General features: G+C 37.9%; 1 protein-coding gene across 2 annotated transcripts; it reads right to left on the bottom strand.

Annotated features, from left to right (window-relative positions):
• Nucleotides 1-435: 435 nt before the first annotated feature.
• Nucleotides 436-25,007, bottom strand: ptchd4 (patched domain containing 4). 2 transcript variants are annotated; one of them, XM_084431449.1, is made up of 3 exons: nt 23,942-25,007; nt 21,245-21,725; nt 436-3,804 (listed from the first exon to the last, which is right to left on the bottom strand). In XM_084431449.1, the coding sequence occupies exons 1-3, from the start codon at nt 24,545-24,547 to the stop codon at nt 2,141-2,143; spliced, it is 2,751 nt and encodes a 916-aa protein (XP_084287575.1). In that variant the 5' UTR covers nt 24,548-25,007; the 3' UTR covers nt 436-2,140. The 2 variants fall into 2 exon arrangements, with proteins under 2 accessions (XP_084287575.1, XP_084287574.1); XM_084431448.1 differs by having other exon boundaries at nt 24,116-25,007.
• Nucleotides 25,008-26,314: the final 1,307 nt, after the last annotated feature.

Raw genomic sequence — 26,314 nt, 5'->3', positions numbered from 1 at the left:
TAATCAATTTGAATCTATATCTGAACCAATGGAAACATGGCAAGGACGAGAACAGTTTGTTGTAGCATGAGATAAGGATATAATTACTTTGATTACACCTTTACACTGTTGATTAGGACAATCAGAGTTTGATGAAATATTTATACTAAATATTTTTAATCTGTGATTATTGGAACATTAACTAATAGGCTTCCGGGATGCAAGCGGTTGGGGAAATGAGTCTTGCAAAAAGCAAACAGCTGCTGATTTTTGCCTCCATAAACTTTCAAATTAAAAGGGATAGTTCACCCAACAATGAACCTTCTGCCATCATTTACTCACCCTTGTGTCTTTCCAAACCTCTATGAATTCGTTTATCTGTGGAACACACTGAACAGCCTGTTGTTTTGGACCCCATTGACTTTCATTGTATATCTTCAAAATACCGCATGTGTGTGTGTTCTGCAGAAGAACGGAAGTCAAACAGGTTTGGAACGACATGAGAGTTAATGATGAAGGAATTTTCATTTTTGGGTGAACCAAAATGTACCCTTTAATGTTGAAATTTTCTACATTACCTTTTGTGTTGCTTCATTATGCCATATAAGGTTTGACTGGTGCTTTAAATATCCAATAAATATATATGTGACATGTAAAAATTCCCCACAGATCAAAACTGAGACTACTTTGCTAATACATAACATTGCACTTTGCTAATACATACGGTAACATTGCCTGATGCAAGAGAGCCAATACTTGAAACATTAGAGACATACTAATTTCCACCAGAATGTACCTTGATACCTTTATGTGATTTGTGCAAGATATTTCTTCAACGTGAACACAGTGTATATCATCTGCACTGCTCATCCCTGCAAACACGCACAAATACAGACGAAACACATGCTACACTTAAAAACTATATCTACCCTTATTTTTTTACACATACTGAATCTTTTTAGATGACAGCCATCTGTGAATCTGGCTAATGTGCAAAATAACAATACAGAAAGCAACAGTAAGGAAACTTTCTAATCTCTTTGTCATTGCACAGTTGAACTTCACAAACAGGTTCATGACCAGATTTGTGGTTAATGTAACAAGCAAACACACAAGCAAGTAAACGAACAGACCATAGCAATGCAGATTTAAGACATGCTACAAGTCTCTTTTCTCACGAATGAGCCGCTTGGGTGTTTTGGAAAATCTTTTTTAAATGGCATATGCAGTTTAATATTATGCAAACATTTTAGTGATTCACACACACTCTACACCTCCAGACGCAGTTTGTTTACTCAGAAGAGTAGAACAAATTACATTCTGAATAGCAGCTAAATGTCAAATTTGACAAATGTACTTTCACTGAACACCTTTTCCAGTCCTCAGTAACTCATTCTATTGGCCATTAATGCTTTGCTCTGAGGATATTTTCTAGGTATAAGGTGGGACCTCTCGGGGATCGAGTCTAAGAAACTGCTACCAGAGAAATTGCAAACACACTGTTAAATTTGATACAGGACATTTGTGATAAATGCATGCCAAGTGTTATTTGTAGGAGAGTGTTGCATAATTTGATGGAAGCTGAAAACCACTACTTCCGTTTGCTACTATTTTTCACATAGTTATTTTTAAACAGAGTTGGTCTTGATTAATTATGTAAGCACAAGACTGGAGGAACGTGAGATGCATAACAGTTTAAAAAACAAAAGATTCATGTTGGTGCTAAATAAGAGCAAATGTACCTGGTTGTGATATTTACTCTTACAAAACAAAGAAAAACCCTTGGGAATACCACTAGAGGTCCAACCTGCATATAGATTCATGCTAACATTTTTTGGAGGCCTTCAGTTTTGGTCTTCTGAATTTGTTAATGTATACAGACAACCTTTTTGCTCAAACCTTTCATGTTAATGGCTAACGTAAGCTAGCAGCTGCAGATGCTATACACTGTTCTGGACGAAGGGTGCACAAGACATGAGTGAGAAGGATTTTTTTTTTTACTCTGGACAGCATTGTTGTTGATTGCTGGGGTCGCAAGGGTCACCCCAGGAGCAAGAGTGCCGGACCCAGCCACCTCTGGACCTGTGAAGTGCTGCCTGGCGTCGCCCCCTACTGGACGGGAGCTGATTTCTTATCACTTACGTTCACACACGTCTTTCAATCAAACACTGGTCACATGATCTGGGTTTTCCCTGACTTCAATGCACTCTATTTCCTCTCTCTCCCTCTCCCTCTCCCTCTCTCTTTCCCGCTCTTTCCGTTTGGCCCGTTTCTTTTTCTTGTGCCGCTTCTTCGAGGGTGGAAAGAATGTCAAAAACACCGGTAGGATGACAAAACAGTGCAGCACTGTGCAGCCGGCTGTGAGAAGGGAGCACTTGAACAGTGTATAGGTCAGGTTAGAAGGCACAAAGAGAAGAGGCATTATCCCAATTACAAAACAAGAGGCGTTCTGCAAAATGGCGGCCCCATGCTCCTCTAAAGAGATCTTGATGCACTGAGTCCGTGTGTGCTCAGTGGCCAGTACGAACGTGTAGAGGTGGGGGACACAGTGATCCATGGCAAAGTTGAGAGTATAAATAAGGCACAGGATAGAGATGCTGTCCATGTCTACATTCCAGAGCGTCATGAGACCCAAGACGCCCAGTTCCACTGAGGTGACGGTCAAGATCAACCAGAAGTTCCCCAGTGGGTTAATGACCAGGAAGAAGGTGAGGATGAGAATAGTGAGCACGCTGAAACCCGATGTCAGGATGGGGGAGATGATGGAGGAACTGTAGCGGTCCATGAACACGAACGTTGGGTTGAAAACGATGAACTTGATGCTGTTTATAAGGGAGAGAGGTCGAAGTCTCTCCAGCAACTCCACGACCTCCTCCCTGGTCTTCTCTGTCGTCCTGGCCACCAAGTACATCTTAGACGCGATGATGTCGTACTCATCTCCGTTTTTAGAGAAAATTATGTCGTCCACAAAGTGTTGATATTCTGGGCTCCTCAGAAAAGAAGTCTTGAGGATGTTAATGAAATCACTTTTGGTTGATGCGCTGACATTCACAACCCTCAGATAGTGAAAGTAATTATCGATCCATGAAATCTTATTAAAGCCCTGGCCCAGTGTCTTGAGGTGCTCCTGCACTGTGGAGTTCCAATACTCAATGGGCTCGTAGATGTAAAACCCAATCACCGGACTGTAGTTGCTAAAGTATTTCTGTTGAGTCAGGGCGAATGACACACTCGGCGAATTACTAGCTAGCAGATTAATTATGTTGGAGCCATCGCTGATTTGTAAACATCCCATGAACGAAAAGGAGGCGTAAATCAGGTAGAGGATAACCACAAAAGGCTTGACATAGGTGTTGGTAATCCATTCTGTGTAATGCTCCCTCAGGAAGTGCTGAATGAAGTGGTTCTGGTACGGTACACTGTCGTGGTGTGTAGACAGGTCATGGCCGTCACTCATCATGGTCTTAAACCAAGTGGGCTGGCGGTCCAGATACTCCACAGAGGGGATCTTGCAGCAGAAGACGCTGTGATAGCGGTTTTGCTCCAGCTGTCCGGCAAACACCAGGCAGGAGCCGTAGAACGAGAACACGTAGAAGTAGTTCACCAGGATTGCTACACACATGCTCTGACAAAAGACCTTCACAGATTCAATGTTGGTGAAAGGACTGGCACCCATGCCGAAGGTGATAATATAGAGCGAGCTCGTCATGGTGTAGCACACCATCACGTCAGCGAACGCATCTGCCACCCTCTCCTTGAAGGGCAAACTCTCTCTAGTTCTTCTCCAGCCTGCCAGAAGCTCAAACACACCCTTTGTTCCATGTCCTGAAAAACAAAGAAGCAGCAATTTATAATTTGATGCATGGAAAATTCACAGAGAAACTTGATTACATAGCAATGTCAGCATAAATATAATCTACAAAAAATTTACAACATGAGTAGTGAAAGACCGATATATATCAGCCAGGGTGATTAATTGCTCAATTTGTGATTTATTGGCATTGGTTGAAAACTGCTCACTTGGCTGATTACCAGAAGTGATAGTTGTGTCAGTTCCTAAATCTAATAACAACCTGTGTCAGCAGACAATAGACTTTTTTGTTTGTTTACATTTTTTCAGTGAATTGTAATAATATTAAGTTCCTATAATATTTCAATTAATTAAAATAAACATATCCATTCTAGGTTGGCCCATGATGTTTATTTGGCCAGCCATGCCAAGTTCACAAGAAAGGAGAAATATAGGAAAAATATTATTTTTTATTTTAACAATGTTTTTTTTTTTTTAATCATTGCATTAAAATGTACAGAATATAAATGAATTTAATTAACAAAATGTAACGTTTGATATAATATAGTTGGATATATGCAGCATTTACTTTCGGCCTACATCTCTCCAACAAGTTTGATTTTTGGCCTTTCCCATTAAATCGTTTGGGCACTTCTGACGTGTGTGTATATATATGAGCACTCATATATATGCACTCATATATATGCGCATGTATGATTGCTCATTTATTTCCAAAAATGTTGTGCATGCTTTTGACATGATTAAATTGAAAAAACAATGAATAGCTGGATTTTTATTAACTAACATTAACAAAGATTAATAAATACTGTACTGTATTTTTATACATAAAAAAAATGTATTGCTCATTGTTAGTTCATGTTAGTTAATACATTAACTAATGGTTACTAATGAACCTTATTGTAAAGTGTTACCGTATTTTATACAGTGGAGGCCAAACTAGTTTTAGATTACTAGTGTAAACGCTTCTATCTTGTATTATTCTTTATTAATAAAAATCATTACAAATGACATTACAATTTAAGTTAAATGTTCATACAAATCGAGTAAACAAACAGTGTAGAATCTTCACTTTTTCTTATACATTTTTTTGTTGTTTCTTTGTTTAAAAAAAAAAAAAAAAAATTCTATATTAGAATTTGAATCCCAGGTTTTCAACGTGCCCTCAGAATTTTGGACCCCATTGTATCAGGGGTTTTTTTCAGCCATTGGCTAGATATTGGCATGGTCATCGGTCATTGAAAAACACATTATGGTCAACCACTAAATGTGCATTATGGAATAATAAACCTTTCATGATAGTTATAAGATGAGCAGTAATTCAATTACTCTTCTAGCATCCACCTATGGGATCACTCAAGCTCATACATCAGATCTATTGTATGTGCACAGCGTCACCTTTGGACATATAATACATTTGACTTTCATCCACTAAATATTTCACTCAGCAAGGACATCACGGCCTGTCTCTACACACTCTGTCACTGTCAAGAATGCGTCACAAAAACTGCTCTCTTACCTCTTTCTCCAAAATCATAAATTTTCATTGAGCTGACAGACATGGAGAAAAACCTAATTAACCATAAAGGATTACGCCAATGTAATGAGTCAGATGGACTGGCTTTCCTTGCTTTTAGTTTTATTAAGGGGCAGAAGAAGTCCATTAGTCTGTGAATTCATCTGCAAGATGCGGAGGTTACATGGTGGGCTGGTGGTAACCTGGTGGCTGCATGTTCAATAACATGTACTCAAAAAAGGGGTACCAACATCACAATCTTGCTTTTTATCATCAAGTACACTTAAAGGTATAGCGGAGGATTTTTTACTTCCGGGTGGATCACCTATACTATTGGTCTTCCTAATTGTCAATCATTCTGGTGAATCAATCAAACTTATTCAAAAAGTGGAGAGGGCGGGTCTTATCTTAAATTCGGAAAGATCCTCCACTATACCTTTAAGCTAGACACTTAGCTTTAGGGTGCTCTGAAAGGGCTGTCCCTGCAATAACAAGAAGCTGCTCTGAATGTAAAGCAGCTGCTAAATGGCAATTAAAAGCGAAACTACTAAACATAAAGTTTGGTAGAAATGAAACATTCAGACATCTGAGTGTGAACATGGGTCACTACTTGCCAAATTATATAGATCAACAAAACAATTGTATGAGGAGTTTAGTTAGTGATTAGTTGCGGACCCTGCCATCTCATAAAAGCACCATCACTGCTTGAGCAATTTTCTTGCATTCTCCAATTAAGAAGATTAATTAAATTCATGAAGTGAGTGCCATTTATTATTTTCAAAATCTGCAAAGAAATGTAAGAGTGCCAATTCGTAATAAAGAAAGTTTCACTTCATCTTTGCTAATGGAAATGGAATCAGTATCAATTAAATGCAGTTACAAATTACAGATTATATACTTCTCAAATTGCATCAGAATGCACAGGAAATGTAGACACTGAACTCCACAATGTTTTCTGCAAAAATAAATAAATAAATAAGCATGACCTTCCACATTATTTTTTTTATTAATCTTGCATATGAAACAAATATGTTGCCGCTGGCCTGTCACAGAAGTCCTTTCTCATAATTGTTTTGTTTTTTTAAATGAGTTTCACTCATGGAATATTTCATAAATGTTGATATGAGTTAAAATACATTCTGGTTTGGTGCCAGTGAAGTGGTACTTGAGCCTTACTGATGAGCTGTAAGCACTTATCATAACATTATTCATTATAAATAACAACAAAAACACAAAGATGATAGTTTTACTTGGCATTAGCATTCTACTGTTCTGAGTCTGGATGTCATCACCTTCCAAATGAGAAGTACTAGAATTGTAATTCTAAACGGAATACAAAATTCCTCCTTATCAGAATGACATGGCGATTTCTTCAGTGTGTGCCGTGCAATGAATCACCACAATATAAATGGAGTGCCATCAGGCTGCTGGTCAAGGGCAGTAAGAAAATGTGCTCAGTTCTAAAAGTCTCTGATGAAACAGGACAAAGAGATAAAACATGACTAAACAACTGCACATCTGCTAAGATCAGTGTTTTTTTTGCAGTTTTAAGCAGCCTAACAACCCCATCAGAGAAGCTTACCTTCATCTACACCAAACCAGGGAAAAATACTCTACTATCATTTAGCATTAACGTTTCTATTATTCAAATAGCCGGATCCACTTCTTAAAGTAAAAGAAAAGAGTTAAGCTGTTAATTACAAAGAAAAAAGATGGTGTTTTTAATTCTTATGATCTTTTGGTAACTTTAATATTTCCTTATTTCTGTATAGGTTTAGGTTTACACAACACCATTTTCAACTAAAAACTTTTAATGTGGTTGGCCGTTTATTTACACAACACCATTTTCAACAAAAAACGTTTAATGCGTTTTGGCCGTTTATTTACACGACACCATTTTCAACTAAAAACTTTTAATGCGTTTTGGCCGTTTATTTACACAACAACGGCATTTTGGGGGCCTGAAAATCCAAACTTTTGAAAACCGAATTCAGTGCAAGTTTTTGAAAACAATACAGTTATCGGGACCTATCTTGCACCCAGCGCAATTGACTTTGTACACCGACGCATGTATCATTCCTATTTTGCACCCGCGCAAAGCGGACTTTTCCCTCCACAGACGCACGTCAGTTAACTAAAAAATACACTTGCGCTCCCTGGGGCGGTTCAGCACAAAGAGGAGGCGTGTTCCGGCGCAAACGTTCCCTCATGCTATTTTACAGGTTTCAACAATTGCGTCACTGACCGAAAAAAAACAGTTTAAAGTCAGTGGCGCGTTGCGCAACGCATGTTATTCATATGCTATTTTAAGGGCGTATGCTTGGCCTTAATCAATGTAGCGTGTGCACAACGCACATACACTTTGATTCTCTCATCTACACACAGACGCAGCAGTTATCATTTTTGCAAATCATACATTATTACGATAGATAGATAGATAGATAGATAGATAGATAGATAGATAGATAGACAGTTTATTATAAAAGCATACATCTAGCTTGCAAGCGCGCCTGCTCTTAAAGGGAATGTGAGATGTCGCTCTGATTGGTTTATTTCACGTTACGCCCAAACCACACCTATGAATAATGAAGCTACATCCCCATACAATGTCACTTCTCTGTCTTTTACGGCCATGACGAGAACGTCGGTCTCCTCGGCTGTGAAACGCTCCTGGCGCACACCTGGCAAATCCACCGTTATAATATCTAGGGCTGTCAAAAGATTAATCGCGATTAATCGCATCCAAAATAAAAGTTTGTGTTTACATAATATATGTGTGTGTACTGTGTATAATTATTTTGTATATATCAATACACACACATGCTTGTATATATTTAAGAAAAATGTGTAATTTATATATAACAAAATTATATTTATATATAATATAAATTATATATAAATATATACAGTATATGTATGCAAATATTTCTTAAATATATACATGCATGTGTGTGTATTGATATATACAAAATAATTATACACAGTACACACACATATATTATGTAAACACAAACTTTTATTTTGGATGCGATTAATCGCGATTAATCTTTTGACAGCCCTAATAATATCAATCCGCCATGGAACAAGCGCGCCTGCTCTTAAAGGGAATGTGAGATGACGCTCTGATTGGTTTATTTCACGTTACGCCCAAACCACACCTATGAATAATGAAGCTACTTCAGACCAACCCATTTTAGATTTGCGCCGGGCGCAAGAGTCATTTATCCCGCCGGTATAATAGCAACAGCGCCCAAGACCCGCCCACAAAGTTACTTGTGCTTTGCGCTTGACACTTGCGTTTCAGATCGTTAAAATAGGGCCCATCGTCTCCATGTAAACTACAAAAACAGTGATGGTCATGCGCATGCGTATTAAGTGTTCAGTCTATAGGCGCGCAGTTTTTCTTTACAAAGTGACATCGCCAACTACTGGCCTGGGATGCATAATACAGCGTTTTTAATTGTTTTCACAGATCCTTGTGAACGGGTTCGTTTTGACAACGATCAAACGTCTGTACACGAAAAATGCAAAGGAAAAACGCTTCCGTTTAGTACATCATTGTCATGTAAACGTACCCTTAATCTTGCCAAGATCCCCCTGCGGAGGCTCAGAATCACTGAGCTATGGATTTGCTTGAACAAATATGAGAAAAATGTTCACCATTATAAATGTATTCTGTTGCTTTATTTTTTTCACCTTTGAAGGAGGATTTCATTCTTTCTCCATCTTTGTGATGGTGTGCAAAAGCTTACTCCTAAAATAGCATCTACTGTATGTCAGTGATTCAAACAAGCTCTGTCAAAAGGGGTCCATCCATTCAAGGGTGTAGATTAAATCGGGGCCACTAGAGGAGTGCGTATGAAACCGACATCTTGAAACAAGATTGACATGTTTTGCCGCAGCAGCAGCGGCAAACGTTAAGGAGTGCAGCAGCAAATAGAGTGCATTCAAAACAGAAAATACAAAGCCATGAGATGACACGAGGGAGGCCTACTCCTGCCGGTTATAAATCACATGCACAGTAAGACACAATATTGAGGTATTTCAAATAAAACCATTTCCACAACATCTGATGATTTAAGTTGACCAGCACTTGCCTAATAGGGCAACGGGGACCATGAATGCTCCTGAACATAGAGGGGGGAGTGACCCATTGCTGTCCCTGACATACAAACATTTACTTCACCCTCATACTTCAACATTATCATACTGTATATTATTCACATACAACAGGACATCTAAGAGTGAACTTACTAAACGGGTGCAATATTTTTATACACAGTATTTAAGTGCAAATACTTTTTCACGATCCATCTGCAATCCATGTTCACTAGATGGAAAATGCTAAAATTAAGTAACTGGCATTCTTTTCATCACAAACACACCTTTCTATCCAAATTATGTTTATTACATTTTAATCACAAAACTCACTTATTCATCAAGTGATGGAGAAGAGCAATATAACTGTATATAAATTGTAGATGACAATTTTGGAGAAGCTTTGAAAGTGTAGATTGCCAAGCTACAATTTAAGCATTAGGCCTATTTAGTTCAACTACAGCCAAGATACTGTTTGAAAAACTAGTTACTTATTATATAACTTATTGTTAAAAATTATAATTTAGTAAACATTTTACAATAAGGTCTCAATGTTAACAATATTAATGCATTAGTTAACATGAACTAACTATGAGTAGGCTAATATATTATTATAGCATTTATTGACTTTCATATTACTTCATAGTGCATTAACTAATGTTAACAGATACAACTTTTGATTTAACAAAATGTATTAGTAAATATAGAAATGTACACATGTAATGCATGTTAAAGGGGAACATGGCAACTCTAGCCATTTCCTCGCTGATTTTCCCTTTTGTTGTCGCGTGTTTTCTCAACGAGCTCCCCCTACAGCTGTGGCCCGTATATTTCACAACACTGTAGTAAAAAAACCTCATCCCCCTTTCTACCGCTGCTCATGTGCATTTGTTATTATGGGAGCCGGCCAACTTTATCGTGTGGATCTAAGTCTACCGAGGTGGGTAATACATCATACACAGTATCATATGGCGTGTGTGTTTATGTTGAATTGCCGTAAAGCAGTTTGTGTTTCTCACGAGACTTCCTATTTCCAATTTACCGGGACGTTAATCCCCATGTTGCAAGGTTAGTTTTCTGCCAATGAACGCTGGGGGGTGCGGGAAGTCACCATTCTCACCAGAACAGGTTATTTAACCATCCAAATGATTTCTAAACGGATTGAAATAGTTGCCAAGTTCCCCTTTAACAAATGTAACCTTATTGTACAGTGTTTCCATGATTTATATAAAAATAAATATCTAGTTTAGTCATGAAACTCTAGAGGGAGCAGGGTGATTCCTTTACAAGCAATCTGCAAGCAATCAAATCATTACTGCATGGCACAAGCTGACTGTGCAGCCAATTTGATTACTTGCTCAAAATAGGCTTTAAATAGTCTGGTTCATTGTTTGCTGTAGTCTAGTCCTGTAACATGCAGAGTTTCTCTGAAACCCTCCACCTCCCCAGCTCCACCTGCCTAGATCTGCTATGGGATTTATTTACTGTATGGGCCCTATTTTAATGATCTGAAACGCAAGTATCAAGCGCGAAACGCAAGTAACTTTGTGGGCGGGTCTTGGGCGCTGTTGCTATTATACCGGTGGGATAAATGACTCTTGCGCCCGACGCAAATCTAAAATGGGTTGGTCTGAAGTAGCTTCATTATTCATAGGTGTGGTTTGGGCGTAACGTGAAATAAACCAATCAGAGCGTCATCTCACATTCCCTTTAAGAGCAGGCGCGCTTGTTCCATGGCGGATTTATATTATAACGGTGGATTTGCCAGACACACGCCAGGAGCGGTTCACAGCCGAGGAGACAGACGTTCTCGTCAGGGCCGTAAAACACAGAGAAGTGACATTGTATGGGGATGGGAGAAACTCCACCCAAATTAGCTTCGGTTAAACAGGCGTATCATAATTTGGGTAAATGTGTAAGCTAGATTTATGCCTATTTTTTCACATCTTCATGGACACAACAATGATTTCCCTCGTGTGTTATATGAATGAATGAATGAATGAATGAAATCTTTATTTCAAACAATTAAAAAATAAATTAAACCAAAGACAGCAACACATGAAATATCCATCAATAAAAAATAAAACAAAAACAAGAAAAACAAAACTTTTTTTTTAGCAAAATAATCACACTGTTCGAAAAGGGATAGGTAGAAGCTCTAGGCTTATCAAGACCTACAAGACCTAATATTTTTCCTTGTAATAATGTATGATTTACTGTGTAGATGAGATAAGCAAAGTGCATGCGCACGCACACGCTACATTGATTATGGCCAAGCATGCGCCCTTAAAAGAGCATATGAATAACATGCGCAACGCGCCACTGACTTAAGACTAGGTTTTTCCTGGTCAGTGGTGGAATTGTTTTCTAAACCTGCAAAATAGCATCAGGGAACGTTTGGGCCGGAACACGCCTCCTCTTTGTGCTGAACCGCCCCAGGGAGAGCAAGTGTATTTCCTAGTTTACCGGCGTGCGTCTGTGGAGGGAAAAGTCCGCTGTGCGCGGGTGCAAAATAGGAATGATACATGCGTCGGTGTACAAAGTCAATTGCGCTGGGTGCAAGATAGGTCCCTATGTATTTCCATTTATGCTGCAGCAGCATCTTACCTGCTCACAGAAGCATGTCTGTGAATCTTTTAGCAGCAAGTCTTCACTTGCACTGCAGCAGCTGCAATAATCAACAGCAGCAGCGTAGCAGATCTAGTCCGCCAAGACAAATACATTAACATTGCCATATTCAATAACATGATAAAACAATTCAGAGTGTTGTCATGATTGAAACAAATCTAAATTTGAACAGGTACATTTATAGTAAATACAACAAAATACCCTAATTTACGTAACTAAGTCTAAACCATATAAGAGGGCTCAAATATGTATTTCATTTATGAATTTATGAACTGCCTGAACGAACTGCTCACTAGTAGTCTTTCCAGAAATAGATGAGAGAGAGAAAAAAGAAACACTATTATAGATGATATACTATTATGCATCTGAAAAAAAGTAGTTAAGTTAGTAGACATTACGTTTGTTAGTTACTTCCCAACAATGCTAGTTGAGTACACTCCCAGTACACAGGGAAAACAATTATGTAGGATTAACTTAGAAATTGGAAATTCTAGTAAATTTCACAAATAATTTGAAACAAATGGCAAGTAACATTAAATTAAAGGAGAAAGACTGAAAGAGTATTTTCTTGTACAATATACTCTAATATATATATATATATATATATATATATATATATATATATATATATATATATATATATATATATATATTATTTTTTTTTTGACAGTGTATTACAAAAGTAGATTCATCCCAGTGTTGTAGACTGGATTGTGGAAAAAGCATCCTACAAACCTAAAACTTAGGAGGAATTGCACTGCGGAAAATTGTGTTGGGTTTGTGTGTTACAGGATTAGCATAATTCCTTTAGTGAATCGGGCACTGAAACAATACAGACAGCGTGCACAAATAAACAGTGGGCGCAATTCATTCGTAGCGAATTCCTTCCCCCAGAGTTTTTCCCATGCTACTTTGAGAGAACACCTGGGGAACTGAACCGAAATGTTCCCTGCACGTCTCACAAGGGGTACGGTAGGAAATAAAGGGCTGTTCCTCATGTCTCTGGGTGCTGGTGGACAGGTACAACATTCCACATAGCTAAAGAGGGCAGTTTGTCACAGGCCTCCTGTGGACAGTTCTAGTCGGCACCGGCTAGAGGAAAGCTACTCTGAAGCCATGGCTTTAATATAAAGAGCTGCATCACCTCTCTCGCTGCAATGCAGTGAGTCATTAAACAAAATTACTGCTTTAAAACTTCAGCACCAGAGCAGCTGCAAACACATCCATCACTTGCAGGAAAACACCCTACGGATGGACCCTTCGTACACCTCCAATAAAGCATGTCCAGTTGTGACAGAAGATGGGAAAAATATTGCACAGATTTCCATACTGTGTCAGTATTTCTGTGCTGCAGTGACAAGACACGTACAATAGACTATATATCCTCTGAACAGCTATTCAAGAAGTAGTGCAGTATTTTTTGTACATTTATTTATTTCCAAATGGTATAATGGTATTACCAAAAAATTTTTGGACATGCAACATGGTATTACCATGGTGTCATATAAAGTATATTGTAGTACCAAATATCATGTTACAGTAATTTGGATGTCATTTAGTACCATACCATAATGTGTTAAATTAAAGAAGCATGGTATTACATCTGATACCATGGTACAAATGTCACAACAAAAATATCTTGATTTATTGTACTTTTTATCTATCATATCACAAAATCATTTTCCGGTATTTCTGTTCGTAAAAATATAACAAACTCCATTTTTCAGTTTATGCATAAAACAAGGAAAACAAGCCTTATTATCTTACACAATTTTATTTCTCAAAAATTTAAAGGAAAAGCTTCTCAAATGCTTTAAGGTAAGTTTTGTAGTGGAAACAAAGACCAAAAAAAAAAAAAAAAAAACATACAGAAATTTTTTATTTTACTGTTCACGCTTCATTTTGTCTCATGACATTATCAGTATTGAAGGCAGTGCTGCTCATTCAAAAAATAAAAATAAAACATGCTGAGAACGCTGGATTACAAAAGTGCCCAAAATTAGCATCTCGTTTGACAGTGAACATGTCCTTATCTTAACACGGCACACATCACAGCACACCGTTAATCCCGCTGCTAAGGATTAGGTGTGCAATTTGCACAAAACTCAACACAACAGTGCCAAAGTAGAGAGCTGAGCGCTTTGCAGAGCCAGTCAAACGATTGCAGTCAGAAGATGGAGAGAATGGTGTGACACTCCTGTCGTTGTATTGAATGGCTGCTGCTTTTTGTGGCACCCCACACATCTGCTGCATCTGCTGCTGCTAATGAAAAGGCTTGTGCAAACGCACTGCATGTAAATCAGCAGAGGGCTCGAGTTACTCGCACGTAATTTCATTGGAGTGGACCTCATCAGTCTTGCTGTTGACTCTCCGAACCATCATTTAGTTGTGTTTGGCAATGGATAAGTTTCAATGTATAACCTAAGATTTTCAAGATGGAATTTTAACAGAATTGTAGTAAAATACTCTACAGTTCAAAAGTCTGGGGTTGTTAAGTCTCTTATGCTCACCAATGCTGCATCTATTTGATTAAAAATATACAGTAATACTGTGAGATAGTTACAATTTAAAAGAACTCATTTCTGTTTGGATATATTTAAAAGTTTTGAAAATTCTTTGATGAATAGAAAGTTCAAAAGATCAGCATTTATTTGAAATGTTTACTGTCAAACAACAACATAACAGTACTGTAAATGCATTCTGTTAGGTGACAATGAGTTATCTTTATCTTTCCTTAAAAAATTAAATCAGAAATGATCAATAGACCTATAAATAAGACTGAAGAAACTGCCCTAAGATCTCTTAAGCTGAACATAAAGAACAAATCTAAAAATATCCAAGAGAAAGTACAAAGTATTCACATATGAAAAAGGATGTCCAATAAAAGTAGACCAATAAAAAGTTTGAGCTTTATATCCATTGTGAATGAATAGTTAAAACTTTCAGATCTTTCTTTTGGCCTACTTTTCTGCTGAGATGCCAAATGACCTGAACAAAACGCCCTGGATTTATTGTGCTATGTGGGCCACACTATTTCAGAATTGACAGAAATATGATCAGTTTTGCACAAAATAATGATGCTACATTGATATAAAAAAAACTACAACATACAGTAGAAACAACAGTAGTACCATTTTAAACAATATATCAATCCTAAATGGAAAGCAGCAATCATGGAAATGGTTGAATTGCTCATGCATAGCCCTTTAACGCCACTCAGTTTCTATATGCCGTGGCTTCAGATACAAAAACTCATGGGAGTATCTACCTTACAATCTGACAGTATTTCATGTCTTTGTAAAACATGCCACTGTCAGCATACGTCAGTGTGTTCAAGGCCTTCACCGGAAGATCTATTTCAACTGCACTCCCACACTAAAAACAGCACTTTTCCTTTTAGTGGTATAGCAGCTTAAAAATGACAGTAAAAATATCGTCAGGTTCAAACAGCTTTAATCCAAAGCACTCTTGCATTTTTAATGCAAATTATTTCACTTGAACAACGCCACTAAATGAAAAAAATCCATTCCCGTAATTTCCAATCTTGCATAATTTTTTCAATCAGAAAAAAACCCTGTGAAACATAAATCATACAACTGAAAGATAAAAGGACTGTAATATTAATGACAAACGGAGGAAGGCAGAAGAATAGCAGGACGTCTGTTACTATTTCTATTTCATGCACTGATTCAGTAGTGGCACATGCCTGAACAAATATGCAAATGAATATTTTCTCTTGGCTTATGATGTCCAACAAACCTTTCTCACCCTGATTCTTCCTCCTGACAATGGCAAATTATCCAGCCACAGGCTTAATGGCATGTAATATGTGATCCTTGAAGACATTTGTGATAAGTAGTTCATTGGTAAGAGCCCTAATCTCTTCCCCACGACTTGCTCTTGCCTTCTAGCACTAAGGCAAATCAATGGCATTCAACATGGTCAGTTTTCAATCTACTAACACCCCATCATTTTCCAGAGGGAGACAGCAAAGGTCTGCTGTAAATGTTGGTGGTTCTACAAGTTTTTTTCTGGAATGGTGATTGAGACGGGATTGGGCTTCCCAGGCACAGTGAATGTGTGTTAGCCATGACCAGGCACAATCATGCTTGTGTGGAGAGAATTGCAAGGAGATGATCCAGATCCCAGGGCACATGCTGTTCCACAGTCTGTGGCCCTAAATGAGCTCGATCAATAGAACTGACATGCTGGGGAGTGACTACACCACTGCGAGTGCACACACACACACACACACACACACACACATTTACAATATGGCTCATGACAGATATATGCACCTTTAAACCCACATTTAACTACATTGCATGCTCATATGCTACAATTAGTAGCATAACTCAGATGTTTTTTTCAAACAGCTGTTTGTTGCTTTTCCAATAGTTTTTTACAAGTAGCGTGTGGATGACAAAATGTCAGAGTTCTCTAACATCTAGTCATCTTTGTCCTATAATTTTGACTAAATCTTTTTTTTGTGTTTGTCTGTGTTATTATCTTTCATATTTTTTCTTTTATAACTGATCTAATTTCTTATGCTTATCAATTCTCTATCATAACTCTATTTTAGTTAAATTACATAAAAAATATGTGCTCATTTGGATGTAAGAAATCAATCTAAAGGTGCAGCAATGTTTTCTTTGTTAAATTTGAAAGATTTAGCATGTTGGATTTTACTCAATAGGTAAACAAATTGTAAATGAGCTGCTAAAATTTAAGGACAGAATAGCAATTATAAACAGGTCTTTGTCCACTTAATTTCAATGATGTGAAGACATGAGAAATTAATCAGCATTTGCACCAATGGTCTGTTTGAAGAAAAAAAATACCATGGAAGTCAATGGGGCCCATCAACTGTTTGGTTGCCGACATTCTTTAAAATACTGTATCTTCTTTTGTTTTCAACAGAAGAAAGAAATTCATACAGGTTTGGTACGACTTGATGGTGAGTAAATGATGACAGAATTTTCATTTTTGAGTAACCTATGCCTGTTTCTGGCTTCATCTTTCTTTTTCTTTTATGAATTTTCATTTCTTTGCTGTCAACATGACTCGCTCACCACATGAACTTCTCGCATCTGTTCAGTTTCAGAACGTTCAGCAGAGCAGAAGATCAGACTATTTTTGGAGAGGGTGAAGGAACCACAGATTGAAATGTTAAAACTACTTGCACGATTTACAGTGGATTTTCTTTCTGATATAAAACGGTTAAATAATTATACTAAATTATACTATAATACACTAATTATACTATAATAATTATATAACCCTTTTTTGGCTGTCTGAAGATTCTTTAAAAAATATATTTTTGTAGCATATGAAAAGACAACAGTGTGAGTAAATAATGACAGAAATTTTCATTTCTTGTGTGAGTGAAAAATCCTATCCCTTACATTTAAATATATTTAATTGTATTTTGAAATATCTAAAATAACTGTGCTAGTATAAGAACTATAGCCTTATAATTTCTATGATTGTCATGATCAAGGCTCATCATGCAGTACGTAAACAGAGACAACAGCAAGCCGCTTTACTGTACATACATTGAGATCAAGAGGTGAGTGCGTACTTTGACATTGATTTCCTATCCTGTCATTTGTCCCAGCAGAACAAAGCATCCGCCGCTAAGATGTGTGGCAGGAAGCAAGTCTATAAATAGGCCCTTGCTGTATGCGTCTGAATAAAAATAACCTCTAAATTTAAAGTGAAGGTATAGCGCACACTCCATTCATTGTCTCAGACAACAGTGTCACACATTGTTTTCTGCAGAGCATCCATCTTCTGCCAAGTCCTTTAAAAGGGACAGTTCACCCTAAAATGAACATTCTGTCATTGTTTACTCACCCTTATGTGGTTCCAACCTTCTTGTCCCATTAAAGATACATTTTGGTAACACTTTAATTATATATAATAAATTATAAAAGTATTTTTAATGCATTAATTGTGCCTTGTAATGCACCTTATATACATGGTCTCAAGATGAATTGTTATCGCAGTTTTAATACATTATAATAATTATCTATTCATTGTTACACCTTTAGAAAGTATAATGCGTTAAAACGCATAACAAACCACCAATTTAAGATTAACAAGGAATCTGCAAAAAATATATAATGCATTTTAGCTTTGGTTACAATTATTTATGAAAAGATATATAATGCATTATGATGTACATTATGAATACCTTTATAATGCAGTATACATTAAGTAAAATGTTACCAGAATTTTTTATTTAGCTCATAGTGACCACGTCTGTCTAAAAAGTACCAGAGGACAGCATAAAACTAGTCCAAACGACTTAAGCACTATATTCCAAGACTTCTGAAGCCATACTTTAAATGTGTGTGAGGAACAGGCCACAGTTTCATTTGAGTATCATCCACAAACTTGAATCCATTGTCACTTCGCCAACCAAACAGAGCCACCCCGGGGACCCCGCAGCACATTGTGATGTGCCGTGTAGAGTGTCAACATTCATCTTCACCGGCGGGACAAAATCTATTTCTCCAGATTGTCCTTCCCGTGAAGCTCAAATGCAAAGCATAGTAAATCACAGGTCCTCCTGCAAAGAGCTCAAAATCTAGTGGTCAGGGAGCAATTAATCTTCCACGCTGGGCTAGCTTTACAATAAGACTGAGCATCTGAGGGGTCCAGATCATTAGGGACACCGTAAATGGCTGGCTGAAGCTTAAGAGGTCAGTATACAGAACAGCACCAAGCATTATTACCTTTGATCCACAAGCTCCACAAGGACATTCATGATCATAAAATCCTACAGTACAGTCAGTCTCTCTACTGACAATGTTTCCGTCTTCTTTAATTAGGAAGCCACATGTAGTTGTTGGTTGATTATTCTATTGCGTTGCTACAATAACCAAACCCATCGCAGAGAATAAGAAGAAGCTGTAAGCGGTTACTCTCCGCAGGTTGTAATTGTGCTTTTGCACCCTGTATATCCTTGTTTTGAGAGAATCATGATTCTACCTCCATGGGAGAAAACAAATTGACGTACTTTAAATCCAAAGCTAATTAGTTCCACTCAGTTGCGGGTTGTGACAGTCGTCACCTAAGGGCATCTAATGCAACCTAGACAGGTGTAAAATCTAAGGGTGTTTTTAACACCTGCGAGATGTGTTGAGTTTGGAGTTCGTTAAATTTTCAAGTTTGTTTTAGCTTGCTAGATTGTGTTCCCAGGGGTCCACAAAAATAACACAGCAGAAAGAACATAGCACTGTTGGAAATGAATGACTGTTCCTTATTATTCTCCCCAAATGCATGAACAATAGAAAGAAAATGATCTAATTCTGCAGATTAAAATGTTCCTTTAGATTCACACTGCAATAATTGGTGCAATGACAGGTGTTTGTTATCTAATATCACGTTTTGGATTTACATGATTAATATTGGAATAAGTTTAAGCCAAGCATGTGTATTATGGAGGAGACCAGATTTTACATTGGTCATCAAGTCACCAAGAAAATTATACAAAAATAAACAAAATATCATAAAAATCTAATATTGAAATCAATGTATTTTTCTATATTACTCTTCATCTTTCTGCTTATCCACTTATTTTTCTGTGACAGTTACCTGACTTTATGTGAGCCGATTCATTCGAAACAGTGGTTCGTTCAAGAAAAAGACGACTGAATGAGTCAATGAATCATTCAATAAACAGATAAGTTGAAAAACACCAATCCATTTTAGGGAGGAAAGAGTCATTGAATCATTCGCTCATCGTTTAAAACAATTATTCATTTAGGTACTAAACACCACTACTGCGTGTTCCTCAGAGATGGTTGATTTCGTTGGAACTATTTCCATTGGCAAAGCAAAAATACGAGCAATACTCTTTTTTTAAATGTAAGTTATTCAAAAATAACTACTTGTTCACTGAACAGTTTAACGTATAAAAGCAACATCACACTCGCAATCGTACTGTTAAACTGAATATTAACATTTTCTGTAGGAACACATTAGAACACTGGTGCCAGTCATCCACAGGCCTACGTATATTGCAGTATGGTGGTTTTACCTTGCAAAGCTTTGTTCATGGTTTTCGCGAATGAGGGTTTTTGTCATCAGCCTGATTTGGCAAGGTGGTTTTACCCAGTTACATGAATATTTAAACCCCACAAAATTTGATTGGATGCACGATATGTGACGTCAACAACAAACTATATGTGGAAAGTGTTCTCTCTGTTTCATTTTGCTATCCTAACCAAACACAATTACATATTTAGTTGCATAATGTTACTTATAGCTTTGCTTTTTTATTGTTTTTGTTTTTTCTGTTGATGAACCACTAGGTGAGAAATGATAGCTTTAGTGTAAGTTCTACCAGGAAGACTCTAATGCCACTGCATTCATTCATAAATATTAGGTATGGCCAAATTATCACTGCTTGACATTTGGAGTATATAAGTACTGAACTCTCTGCTTTACGTTCGCAGTTGATGACGCTCATGTTCCCTACCACCACCAGGTTGGTCCCTGTCCATCCGTCAGGGGTAGACTTTGCCCCTGTCTTCATCTTGAGGCAGGATCAGCCAAATCTGCATCCCCCAGGACTTGGACCAAGGACGGGGCCTATGCCAAATAACTTTTCTATACAACTAGACATGAATCATTGTAGATCACTACCACTTGTCAATACTTTATATATACCATGGTATACATACCATGTAAACGTTCACCTGCTCTCTGAGTCTTTCTGTTAGAACCACTGCTCTACATCAGTGATTGTTCTATGTAAAAGTGCCAACAATTTACTCAGACATTCAATGGTCTATCATAAGTGGTACATTAACTATACCATCAATGAGATTTGCAGAGTAATGTTAATGCTACATCAATTTTCATTCATTTTAACTTGACATTCTTTACCATCGGTTTGGATTTTCAGGCAAACATTGAAAGATTTTCCATTGTATCACAAAAATGTTGGCCTCTAATTATCTTCCATTTCTATTCCTTATATCACAAATTCTCCTTCTGTAACGATGAAGCCCATTGTTGCAAAAGCACTGACCCTGATGACTGCTGTGGAAAACAATTACACTCAAACCCCCCCCCCCCCCCCCCCACGCACACACACACCCCCACACACACCACCACCACCAACTCCTCCAGAGGAATCACACAGCAATTATAATAATCCTACATGCAATCACCACAGTATCCGTGAACAAAGCCGCACTTACCCATGGCAAAAAAGGGGATCCCAAGCAGCGTAGAGTTAAATTTCCCATCAGAGATGAAAAAAATCCCAGCTGCCGTCACGTTGGCGATGCATATGGTGAGGACACCCAACAGGCCCAGGAAGGGTTTCCCGCGCAAGCAGTCCCGCATAGAGCTGGAGATGGTGGCTGCCAGGAGCACCAGCACCAAGCTGACCAGTACCTCACTCTTGGCCAGTACTCCTGTCTTGTGGAAGTCCCGCCATAAGCTGAAGGACGTAAGCGACTGAATTTGCAGCTCCTCGCTGTCTGTAGCCAGCTGGTGCACCAGCTTACAGAATTCACTCTCCCACTTTTCAGCAATGATGTCCTGCACCACTGGGCCAAGGTTACGGAGGTAGTAGGTGATTTGGATGGCGCGAGCAAACTTGACCTGTTGGTCCCGGCTATTTGCGGACACAGCCACGCCGCCCAGCTGATGGCCAATAAAGGACACCCGACCATCCTAGGGCCAAAACAAAGCGGTTACTAATTTATTTCATTCAGTAAAGGAAACTGTTATGAGTGAAATCCCATTTGAATACAATCTTTGCAATCAGTGTAAATCAACTGCCGTCCAGAAATGTTGAATAATTGGTACGCTTGGAACATCTGAGGATTAAGCTCTGTAGTACAGGCTGCTGGAAGAAATAGCAATAGCAGCCATGTACAGATTGTAAAACATTTTAAAATTGCAACTTTAATCCATATACCTTAAATATAATATATAAAAATGAAATACATCCTATAAAATCATACATCTCTGGTTAATAAACCAATATTCATTTTTAAACTATAAATTTGTAAACTGCACAGAGTGCAGAGTTTTCCTACTCCAACTCCTGGCTGCAACTTAATATTAATTCCACATTATAAGCATGTTTGACTTGCAGAATCAGCAAACCAGTTAATAAGCAGCTTTGTTGGTGTGGATTTGTTCTGGTATTTGAATGGATTTTACACACTTCAACAAAGTATTAAAATTGTCTTCCATTTCAAAAAAAAAAAAAAAAAAAACTTTCTCGAGGAAGCAGTGTGAACTAAGTGTCTTTTAGCTAAATGTCAGACAAGCAAAACAGGCCAGAAGAAAACACAAGCTGATTTCAAACCACGGCATGAATCTAGATTAAGGTGTTAAGACAATCTCCACCGTTGAACGGCATCAGTTTTGCACCAAAAGAATGCAGAATGAATAAAATCCAGAGAAGACTGAAAGTTATTGTATTTTGCTCCGTAGTCCTAACATTTCAGCATCCAATAATGAGCTGGACAGTGCATCGCCCTATGCTGAGTGAGTGATGCAGCCTTGGATGCAGAAATACAGCCTCAAGATTTTCTGAAAAAGACTGGCACAATTTGAATGAGTTCTTGTAGAGGCCACAGTGAGCGCCTCATTCACACGGATCGTGCTCCTACTCCTACTCCTACTGATGTAAGCTTGGGAAAACAATGGCTTGCTGCACTGTTGTGTTTTATTTAGTCTTACGTCTGTGGGTAGTGCAGCATTTTTGAAGACTGTTTTATAGGTCTCAAATATTCAGTCTCAGTTAAGGTCATTTGAAATTTAACAATGAGCAATACACTGCAAAAAATGATTCTGTGCTACTGTTGATCATTAAAATGAAAACTATAAACTATTTGACAGAATTATGTTCACATTTTTATGATCAAAATTTGGCATATAAATATACTACTACATACTAATGTTTATTCTGTTTGAATAATTCCAATTAGATTATTGATGAATATAAGCATTTCTGTTTACAAGCATTTCTCATATAAACGCACCTTAAGCTCACATTTCCAGAGCTGGTCTTCCCATCATGCAGTGGGGCCTGAAATAATAATATGGTTTGACTTTTTCCCCAAAAAACTGTTGTTGGTTTATTGTCATATTCAGAAACTTGTTGTCTTTAGCATGATAGCATGTATTTGTTCCTCTTAAATGATCAGTTAGTTGATTGATATGAGTGTAGTGTTTTAAGGCATTTTTGTTCCATAACTGATTCTCTAAACATTCACACATAAAGGGGAAATTTGCTTTAAAAACTTTTTTTGAGTGAATACAACTTAAGAAACCTTCTTAGAGGAACTTACCAGTGATTTACATTAATAATTGTTAGTAGCTCTTGTAATTCCAATTAACTCAATATTTTAGTTATCTGTTTCAAGTTGAATCATTTGTTTTAATGCAGCTCATCTCTGATTGATAGCCTACTCATTCTAAACAGTTGTTTAATTAATAGTACTGCTTATCTGTTGCCATCATTTTATTTATTAGATATAGTGCTCAAGGAAGGTACGTCCTCTAACATATCTGTTGTGAAAAAAAAAAAAGAATAAAAGAAAAAAGTCTAGATTCTGCAAGTGTTTTTTAGTGTACATTGCATGACCAGCCTCAGAGTGCAGTGCTGGAGAACTATGCAGCTGATTCAGATGTTGCACATACTAGAATACAGCAGAATTGGGTCTATTCATAATTCTGATCGTTTCGTAATGTTTTATGAGGCACAGTCGCAATATGCCGAGCTCCCTTTTTGCAGTTTCATTGTTGCAATGTCGATCCATCGCACACAAAGGCTGCGTCTCAAAGCCCTCGAAAAAAAACCGCTGTCTCGTTAGGCGGCTCGCGAGGTTTTGAAGCACACAGCCGCTGTACTCCAGACAATATATGTCTCTTACCTTTAACGTTGTATTTGGATAGCTCACGGGGACCTTGGAAAAAGTGCTGTTAGACAGAACAGCTAAGCGAATGTCTTCGAATATGGTGATGATATCATCCAGGAGGCATCTCTTGTCCCGGTGGCTCAGGACACAGAGATGCGCGAAAGTGTAATTGAAGCCTTTATAATTGACACGCATATCCAGGACCTTCTTGTGCACCTGGAGCACCTGCTCGGCCAGTTCCAGGATATTTCCCCCGGATTGGGCCAGTAGAATGAGTCTGCCATATCTGCCGGGGGTGTGCAGGTCCGAGTACAGCTTGTGCTTGGACTGGTCGATGGGGAAGAGGCTGTTGGCGAGACTCCTCTCGATCTTCGCGAGGCTGTGCGTCGGGGCGACCAGGATCTCCAGGTCCGTTTCGGGCTTAAACCGGCTCAGCACCGTGGATCCGAAAATAATGGTCAGGACTGCGGGGACGGTGAGGAAGAACACCGGATGCCTACTCACGAACAAACCCAGCCAGTAGAAAGAAGCTTTCAGCCCTCTGTGTATCACTTGCCGCAGCATCCTCCTCCAGATCCAGCTTGCAGCAGATGATGCCCCGGTTCTTCCTATGAAGCACATGTGACATGTGGCTCCAGTTCAGTCAATCCGTATGAGAATACTCACTACACCTGTGAAGCACTGCAGCGATTTGCAACAAGACAGTCAGATATTGATCACTATAGAGGCTTTTTGGTTCCATCCCTCCCCCTGATGTGTGACTGTTTCCCTCGCTTCTTCTGCTGCAACAGCAGCCAGCAGCCCCTGTCTGATGTGCATGTGTGCTTAATTCGGACTATTCGATCGGAGGCGCCTGATTTATGGGCTTGATTGTAACCATGTGCTGCTGTGTGCATGGAAGGAGGCACGACGGGGAAATACTGGCTGGGTGGGTGGGGGCTAATTTTAAGAACACGCGCGATTCAAAGCCCTTGCTGATCGTGGACTCACCTCTTGAAATAGCCACTCGATTACTAATGAATGAGGCATTCCCATCTTAAAGAAAGGGCGGCAGGCAGTCCACACACAATGCCAAATGCAGTTTCGGTGCAGAGACGATAAAAATAATGTTGACCTAAATATACGTGGCTACTCATTTAAAGTCCTCAGGAGTTTGCTGATGAAGTGGCTTAATTAGGCTATTTATCACGAACGAAACTTAGGCTATCTATCGCCATGAAATCAAAAGTGGCCATTTTTATTTTATGGAATATTGCAGTATTTATTATAAATGATTTATCCGTGCATATCATTGTTTTTATTATTATTATTATTTATGTTCCCTGTCATCTTTAATCAAAATAACTTCCCATCCCTCTTGCAACAACTCTTCTCTGATGACGTGTTTACTGACGCAAGGGCGGGACAACCTGAGATCACATCAATAACAAACAAAACACAAAGATCCAAATCTAATAAATTTCGAATGGACAAAAATCAAGTCCCACCCAACAAATTTCCTTGTTCAAGGAACCACTCGGATATAGGCTACGTCAACAGGGAAGAAAAAAACTATTGCAACTATCGTTGACTCTATCCTTAAGTTAAAGGTAGCCAAATATTTCATTATTTATAGCATAAGCATTTATATTTACACATTTAAACTGCGCTTTCACACGTTTCACTACAAAAGATGTGCAATGCAATAAATAGACACTTCTAACAGATGTTGTGTCGGTAACCATAGCAACAGTATTTTTGCTTTCCATTATTCTTAAGTACTTTGACAAATCCTGACATTATTTATCATTTTATTATGACTTACAGTACATAATATTTTATGCTATCCTTTAATTTTGTGCTATCCTTTATTCACTAATGATTCAAAGACAAAGACAGGCCTAACTCTGAATAAAGCTCTCTATAATATAATGGCATATCAAGCAGGTATTTTTCCATTTTTTTCATGATTGTCTGCATATTGTACAGCCTTCATCTCAGAGCTTCAATGCTCTGCAAAAAATGTAATGAAATATCAGCCTGCTGTGATTCTTCAGTACGAATATACTGACAAATTGAAACATTGAGAACCTTTCTTCTGTGTTAAAAGCTTTATGTTTTTATTTCTTTGTGGAGCTGAAGTATTAAAGCCTCTGAGCGCAGCAGAACACAGGCATAACCAAAAATAGATAAAATAGAGCAAAAATAGATAGCTACTGTCCATATACTGGGGAAAAAGATCCCTATATTACCTCACTATTCTTTTATATATATATATACGTATACATATATATATAATATATATCATTTGCATTTGTTTATTTTTATTTTTTGGATTTTGATTCATGATTAAGGAAATGCTTTTTTTATTTTTTTTATTAAAGAAACAGTGGTTCTGGGAACTTACTT

This window comes from Rutilus rutilus (genome assembly GCF_951802725.1).
Source record: "Rutilus rutilus genome assembly, chromosome: 15".
NCBI classification, from domain to species: domain Eukaryota; kingdom Metazoa; phylum Chordata; class Actinopteri; order Cypriniformes; family Leuciscidae; genus Rutilus; species Rutilus rutilus.
Note: the sequence above shows the minus strand (reverse complement) of the source record. Positions and strands in the feature narration are given on the sequence as shown.

Coding starts and splice junctions, on each gene's coding strand:
- ptchd4 (XM_084431449.1), bottom strand. CDS start 24,547: ATGTGCTTCATAGGAAGAACCGGGGCATCATCTGCTGCAAGCTGGATC. Junction 21,726..23,941: donor ATCCAAATACAACGTTAAAG/GTAAGAGACATA, acceptor TTTTGGCCCTAG/GATGGTCGGGTGTCCTTTAT. Junction 3,805..21,244: donor GATCCCCTTTTTTGCCATGG/GTAAGTGCGGCT, acceptor TTTGTTTTTCAG/GACATGGAACAAAGGGTGTG.